This window comes from Misgurnus anguillicaudatus, chromosome 14 (assembly GCF_027580225.2).
Source record: "Misgurnus anguillicaudatus chromosome 14, ASM2758022v2, whole genome shotgun sequence".
Taxonomy (NCBI): Eukaryota; Metazoa; Chordata; class Actinopteri; order Cypriniformes; family Cobitidae; genus Misgurnus; species Misgurnus anguillicaudatus.
In genome coordinates this window covers 5,043,371-5,051,113 of record NC_073350.2, presented here as the reverse complement: position 1 = coordinate 5,051,113, position 7,743 = coordinate 5,043,371, and the positions used below count along the sequence as shown (strand labels likewise).

Below are 7,743 nucleotides of genomic sequence, written 5' to 3'. Positions count from 1 at the left end.
ACAAGTTTAAGAAATGTTTTGGAAAATATATTAATAGTAACATCTAAATGCTTCGTCAACAGCTGAAAAGTGCAGCACCAGACAGCTGACCTGAAAACTGATTTATTTATTTCCATTAAAAAAGGCGTAAGGGACAAGTATGGAGCCAGACAGGAAGTAAAATCAGATATATAAACATATGTTTTGTCATAGAAACAATAAGCGAGCTCCAGAAAGGTTTCTTACTTGAGCAGGTTTTTTTAGTTTGAACAATTTACTCAAATAGGGAACAATTTATTTATTTATACAAATTTATTTGTTTATATTTATTATCTAATTTTTATTATTATTATTTTTAAAAGCAGGGATCTAGAGTGGCACTTTGAATTTCGTTGTTTTAACACCGTATTTTTACAATGACAATTACATATTCTTACTATTTGTGTACAAGCCGAATCATAAGCTCCAGTTATCTATTACTACTACTACTAAAAATAACAATAATCACCAAATAATTGTATTAAATGACAGGGATACTGCTTACGGACCGACATTTTGATTGCATCCTTTATTTTTGACTGAGGTTTGAGTCGTCGCGTGCCCCCTGGCGGCACAGTCCTGAAACCAATGACGTCATAACAGCGCTGTCAGAAAGCGAAACTGATCTGAGGTCAGACTTAACAGGTAACCCGAGTCTACCACCAATGGACCAAACTGTGATCAAATACAGACATTGCGGAAGAGACATTTATAGTTTTTCGTGTTCAAATTCTCATTTTAATAAACAAAGTGATGATTTGAACAGACGCGAGTGTCCGATCTGTCGTCACACTCTTACATTTGGCCTTTTAGACGCACCTGTCGCGATCACCTGCCCTTTCATTAACGCACATAAAGTCTCGTGTGCTTTTATAATAGGATCTGTTCACGGACCATCACATTTAGGGTGAGTTAATAGTGATTATAAGTATACGTAAATGTTATGTTAATAACACATAGCAATATATTTTCTCTTTTCCTCTAGAGAATGGCATGACACAGAAATACATGTGGGACTCACAAATTCACAAGGTATTCTGCATTGTCAGAAATATTATACTAAAAACATGTTTAGGTCATTCATCCAATAATCATCAGGGTAAATGCGGAGCATATTTTCTCAATATTTATAGCATAAATATGTTTTGCATTATGCTCAAAAGATTTTAAAAAATCACTGAAAATCATCAGGTCAACACATTTTCCTCATGTGTTTCCTATTTATAGGTTAATTTTGGGGTGACATTGATATGCTATAATATCTGTTGTTTGTTTGTTTAGATGTTGTTTTGTTAGTTGTTTTCTAATGTTCATCTTTAGGTCTGGTTTATAACTACACACTGTCAGGGGTCCAGAGAGATGATCGTGGTTGGGAACAGTGTGTCTGTGTACAGTTAGTCCCACCGTGGAGACATGACCTGAGAGATTCATGGGACAGAGAACTGAACGAGTTTTCTCTACTCCCAGAATGGGTTTCAGAACGGTACAACAATACACCTTATGCAATTAAGTCATATCATGTAAATGTGTACAGCCCTATTTGATTTTTATCTGAATTTTTTTATAATAATTTGGAACCAAGGATTCCATTACTTAGTTTCTGGGCTACCCCAATAATATATGATGTAACATATGTACACTTTAAGATCATTTTGGGACAGTTTCCTAGACAGGACTTAAAATAAGTCCCAGACTAAAATGAATGTTTGAGCTGTCAAAAAACACCTTGTACTGACATATCTTAAAATATATCAGTGCCACTGTTTTGTCTCAAATGCACACCAGTAATGTTTTTTGTAAACTTTCTTTGTAAAAACTACTTAAATGTCCTAATATAACTAAACCCTAGTCCTGGCTTAATCTAAACCCTGTCCGGCAAACTGCTGCATAATTTCCAACAAACTAGAAACTGAAACCACCCACTTACGTGAAAGCTGCCGTCTCTCTCAACTTTCAAATACTGCTACAACCTGAATGGGTGTTCACGATTGTGTTAGGGGTGGGGTTATGCTTGGCGGGGTATTACGTTTTAGAGCAGCCTAAAGGGGGTTGCACATTGGACGCGCAGCTCAGAGCCGCGTCGCGTCTAGGACAACTCGGAGGTATCGTAAACCGGAAGTGCATGTTAAAAAGCTTTGTCAGATAGCACCTTCTACAAAATGCAAAATATACGTTAGCAGCCAATGTTAATCGTTAATGATTTGGGACAAATATGATGTTATTTAATGTTAAACTATGTGAGTGGCGCTCTGTGGCGCGACAGGAATTTGAGCAAATTTCTAAGTCGTAGCTGGGCGGCGCGGACAGGTGCCATCTGTCGGTGCCGGTGTGCGTACACTCATAGAAAACAACGTGTTCAATTTTTTTATAATGGCACTGCGCGGCGCTGAGCTTAGCGGCTTTCACATAGGACGCGGTGTGCGCTGCGCTATGAAACCCATTCATTTCAATGGCTTGCGCCGCGCGAGGGCGGTTTGTTGTTGCTGCGTCGAGCAAAGCGCGAGCACGGCTTGCGCGAGTGCAGCTTGCGCGAGTGCAGCTTGCACTCACGCCGCGGTCAAAGTTCAGAATAGTTTAACTTTTGCGCTGCGCTCTGTGACAATTACCCGCGCGGCCAATCGAAACGGAGCAACCAAGCAAGAGCCAAAATCAAAATGGACGAAAAGCTTATACTGTGTGTTTCGGAATTCCCGGAGCTTTATAATACAAGTCTACGATCCTACAGAAACATCGGAAGGAAAGCCGTACATGGAAACACGTAGCAATTCAAGCTGGCATGCCAGGTGTGTTTTAAGCCAGGTAGCTTGTTGTAGGTAGGCAGCTTAAAGTTACATGAAATGGAGACGGGCAACATCAGTCTCTGTATTCCTCATCCACTATTTAACCCAAATATAAACACTGTGATTTATTGAAAACCCCTCCTACTTTGGTCTGGCCAGCAGAGCACAAATCGCTTGGCTGATTCTTTAATAAAGATTTTTATTTAATAAAGAATTACACAATATTTCATTTGATCAAAACATCCTAAAGGGAATGTAAGAAAATGTCTCAGGTTGCATCTGTAACCCTATTTGCCTGAAAAGTGAACAGGAAGCTACGTCTCCACAGACAAGTATCAAACAGTCCATTGGAAGGAAGATAGGTCATAGACAGGATAACGTATTGGTCCCTGAAAGACCTCTTTTGGGAAAACCAAAGCACACAAAAAAACTGCTAAGACTTTCTTCATTGAGCAATACTATGCACATAAGTACGCTCACATCCAGCCCAAGGAAAGTTGGATGTGAAAGTGAGAACCACAGTTCCTGAGAGGCAAACAGGTCTACTTCTGCGTGTCCAAAGGTTTTTCATATTCGATCTAACACTGCGTTTACACTAGCCGCGTTTGAGGCGTCAAAATCACGTCTACCGCGCTTAGTTTGCCGTTTGAACAGTTTGAGTGTACTCGCTTAATTCACGAGTGAAATTCTAGTCATTCATACATTCATGCGGAAATTCGCATCATGGGAGGGGCTTCTGCGACGCCGCTCGCTTTCTGTCATCACGTCCTTACTAAAGAAAGATGCATATGTCGTCAGTTTTACACGCCGACCACAGGCACTCAGCACAGGATCTTAAGACAGAAACCAAGCTTGTGTTCATATTAGATCTAAAATGAGCCAATCATCAGATGGCTAAAATAAAGAAATAGTCACTGTTAAGACCTGCTTCCCTCTCGTGCAGATATACACACTATGGCCTATTTGCACAAGGGACATTTCAGTTCAGTTTTCAGTTCTATTACCAGAGCCTGCTCGGGGCCCACCACTGTGGGATACACCCCAATGAGAGATTACAGAAGACAACAGAACTGAATTGCATAACTCGCTCTAAGGAGGACCAAATGCTATACATTTGGCAGATGTCTCCATTCTACCAAATAGTGTGAGTTAAAAGGCCAGCACCAAGGCCTGAACCGACCTGGCTGACATTTTAACTTCCTCAGAGGGTCGATGCTGTGCATGCAAAACAGCATCCCAACTCGCCTCACACCACTGCGCATTGACACGTGATGTAGGCTGACATAATGCATTCCCAAGGGCATTGGAGAGCAGTAGGCGCCATAGACTGAGGTGCAAGACACCTTACTCCAGTTTAAATGCCATCACTGCTTACATGCCTCCTGAAATGTTTAGATGACTGTTTATCGCATCACTGGCGAGGCTGGAAGAAACAAGAGAAAAACTTTGCCGACTTGACTTCCGACAAGTTGAGCCAGAGAGATCGATTCTGCCCCTCAACCAGATTAATTTGTAAACCCCATGAGTGCACACGCCGCTCTGCCTTGGGAGCAGCAGGACCACAGCCATGGGGAACATAAGTCCAGTTGCACTCCTCGAAGAGCGCCAGGCAGGAACACAGCGTGCGGATGGGCACCCACTCGCAATGTACACAGCCAGATCCCTCAAGAGCTTACTGTGCACGCTGCACTCCAATGAACATAACACACAACTCATGTGTTTCCATGTCTGTATTGTAGTGTGGACAGGGAGGAACACAACATCTTAACTGTTTGTTTGATATAACTGGTCACATGCACACACAAAGAGATGCTGAGGCACAACAAGCTAAATATGTTCATTGTGGATGCGCTTTAATGGTCCATACATCATCCCGTCTATGATGTTGCCATACATGTGCTTCACGCTCCATCACACAGAGGCATTCCTAACTGAGGGCTTACACCAGACGCGGGTTCAACGATTTGCACGAGTAGATTACATACAAAGTCAATGCAAAGACGCGATCAGACACATCCTCGCATGGGGCGATGCGGATGACGTGATATGGGCGGTGCGTTTACCGCACTATTGAAAATATTCAACTTGAGCGAAAAATTCACATGACACGTAGTTAAATCTCGCAAGTAATATAGAGCAAGAAACGCGATGCCCCGCGTTTGATGTGTAGCATAAGAGCGTCACTACAGTGATGCCACGCTGGTTCCCTTAAGAAACAAAATCTTTCTTTAAGGATACTGTTCTATGTTATAAACTAAAGCAATAAACCCCAAGAAGCAGTGGGTTACCAGTGCATTTTATAACCCCTAAAACCCCCTTAGCTGTTTTAAAATGCACTGTAACCCCACTGCTTCGAGGGGTTTATTGCGTTTATAAAACGTTTACTTCATATGCATAACGTTAGAGGGATTTTATAAAATAAAACACAAATAAGTTGTAATTATATTAGTACAAATATTACTCTTCCACCAAACAAAGTAGTTCCTCAGAATCAAGTGTGACTGAAACAGAGCGCAGTTCCCAACCAACATAGACGCAAGCAAAGACATAATGAAAATATGATTTAAGACTGTGGTGTTTATTTTCATAAATCAACATTCATGTAATTATACATTAACATTTATATTGTGCAACTGTTGAAGTGATGATCAAATATGCTTGTAAGCATGCTTAACTCTTTCCCTGTCAGCGTTTTTTAAAAATGTGGCCACCCAGTTTTAGTTTAATGCCTTGCAGAAAAATTATCTTCTTTAAATAAACATAAAATATCAAATCAAAAAACAGACCATCCGCTTTAAAAAAAAAAAGGTTTCATCCTACCTTCATTTGTTCTCTTATCACCTCTCAATTTTTTTAGCTAAAAGCGGAGATAATTCCATTTTTAATAAATCAGAATCCAAGGCACTACTTCCAGTTCAAAAATATAAAAAGCCTTTATTCAAAACATGGCTTACTTAGAAAACATTAAAAATGATGACTAAAACACTGCACACTAATAATTCCATTTTTGTGAAGAACTTATTTAAGAGATCAGATTCAAAGCCATCAAAACTCACACGCTGTCTTTTCAGTGTTTAGTAAATGCGCCAGTGTTTAAGTTGGGTAAGATCGCCACCCAGTGGATAATAGCGGACGTATGAACTTGAGTTAGAAACAGCCTGATCTCACAAAATACGTGAAATAGTCACGCATTAAACTCCTCAGACAACGTTTTCTCTTTATCGACGAGATGACTCAACAATATTTATTGACATTTATCTGGATATCGCCATTAACTCTTTCGCCGCCATTGAGGAGATATCTCGTCAATCAAGAGAAAAGGCCAATGACGAGTATTTCCGTCTTTCAGCAATACCGCTATTATCCACCAGGTGGCGGCCTTCCGCAACTTTTTAAACCCGGAAGTAATGCCCTATGGCAAGCTGCTGCATGTCCGTGTCTGTTTTAAAAATCGCGCTGAATGGGATCTCTATGAAAAGTCCGTCACAAAAATGGAATTATCTCTGCTTTTTGCTCAAAATGTGGTGTTTTTGCAGAAACCTACCCATATTCAAAAGCTGATTACAAAAGAACTGCTGAAGGTAGGATTAAACGTTTTTTTTTTTTTTTTGAAAGCAGAGGGTCTGTTCTTTCATTTGGTATATTGTACTGCCTTCTGGAAGGCATTAAACTTTTGTGAAAATCATGAAAAACGCTGGCGCTGGCTGGCAACTTTTTTAAAAATGCCGGCGGTGAAAGAGTTAATTGTGCAACTGTAGACAAATTAAAAATATGATTAAAGACTGTGGTGTTTATTTTCATGAATCAGTACGCAGCAACAGTGGCGCAGTGATACTTATGTAATGCGGTCTGAACTGTGGGGTTACCGGTGTATTTTATCACGGCTTAGAACGCGTTTCAACCAATCAGAATGAAGAACCAGAACTGCCCGTTTTATAAAATACAATAATTTTCAATTGCATATCTACTTTTTACTTTATAAGGTTAAATAAATTAGTGCTTCTATTGTGACCTAAAAACTATACCATTGTATAGTTCGTTTAATATAATATAAATGTTTTTTACCAACAGATTTCATGAGGAGAGGGAATTTGGATCGTGTTGTTACGGTTTTGCTTTGACCTTCATAAACCGCATGCGCTCACTGGATGGAAAAGTGCCTTTGAGTAGAGATGAGTTTACAGGATGTCATGTTTTACCCAGAATAAAGACAGTGTCCACATACATCAACATCTACCATACAATATTACAACATGGATTTTACATAGCTGACAAATTGGATAACATGTGACACAATTGTTTTGTTTTGATGAAACAAGCAAAATGTAAAGGTTTGTAAAATAGTAGGTCTGTAAACACAATGTTTTACAACTCTATACTGCTGTAAGTGCAGTGTAACACTGAAACCACACGTGTGGTGTGAGGTGTTTACAGGATTCATTTACATATGACAGATGTGAATTAATTACTCATGACAGGCTGTAAACCTCTAAATATTTTAAAAGCTGTTTTAGGCACATAATTAAAACATATAAATCTTTTAAAGTGGATGTAATGCATATTTTTGTGCCAGGAACAATTTGTTTAAAAAGTTTTGTTTATTGAACAACATCTCAGTACATAAATGATGTTTGATATCCTCATTTAAAACATGTCAGGTGGTATAACCAATCATTGTCTATTTGACAGGTAAGTTTTAATGCGCTCACTGTGTCATGCTGAATGTTTGTTTATTTGATAGTGTTATTTTAAATTATAATCCTGAAAATTGTTAAACAACTTGACCATAAAATAACATTTGAGAACTATAAATTTAAGAACAATAATAAAAATAACTGTTTTAGACAACCGTATTTTGCATTTATTAAAACTAATATTATTAGATAAATTATTAGCTTATTCAAATGATTTAGCTTCATTTCTTAGGGCGAATTGATATATAGCA

General features: G+C 39.0%; 1 protein-coding gene across 1 annotated transcript; it reads left to right on the top strand.

Annotated features, from left to right (window-relative positions):
• The first annotated feature begins 521 nt into the window (after positions 1–521).
• Positions 522–7,359, top strand: mkrn2os.1 (MKRN2 opposite strand, tandem duplicate 1). The gene is made up of 4 exons (XM_055183759.2): positions 522–925; positions 1,004–1,050; positions 1,339–1,501; positions 6,870–7,359. Exons 1-4 carry the CDS (start codon positions 684–686, stop codon positions 7,087–7,089), a joined length of 672 nt encoding a protein of 223 aa, XP_055039734.2. The 5' UTR covers positions 522–683; the 3' UTR covers positions 7,090–7,359.
• Positions 7,360–7,743: the final 384 nt, after the last annotated feature.

Excerpts from the sequence above, each read along its gene's own strand:
- mkrn2os.1 (XM_055183759.2), top strand. The coding sequence starts at position 684 with ATGGACCAAACTGTGATCAAATACAGACATTGCGGAAGAGACATTTAT. Across the intron at positions 926-1,003 it reads CACGGACCATCACATTTAGG|AGAATGGCATGACACAGAAA; the intron begins GTGAGTTAATAG and ends CTTTTCCTCTAG. Across the intron at positions 1,502-6,869 it reads CCAGAATGGGTTTCAGAACG|ATTTCATGAGGAGAGGGAAT; the intron begins GTACAACAATAC and ends TTTTACCAACAG.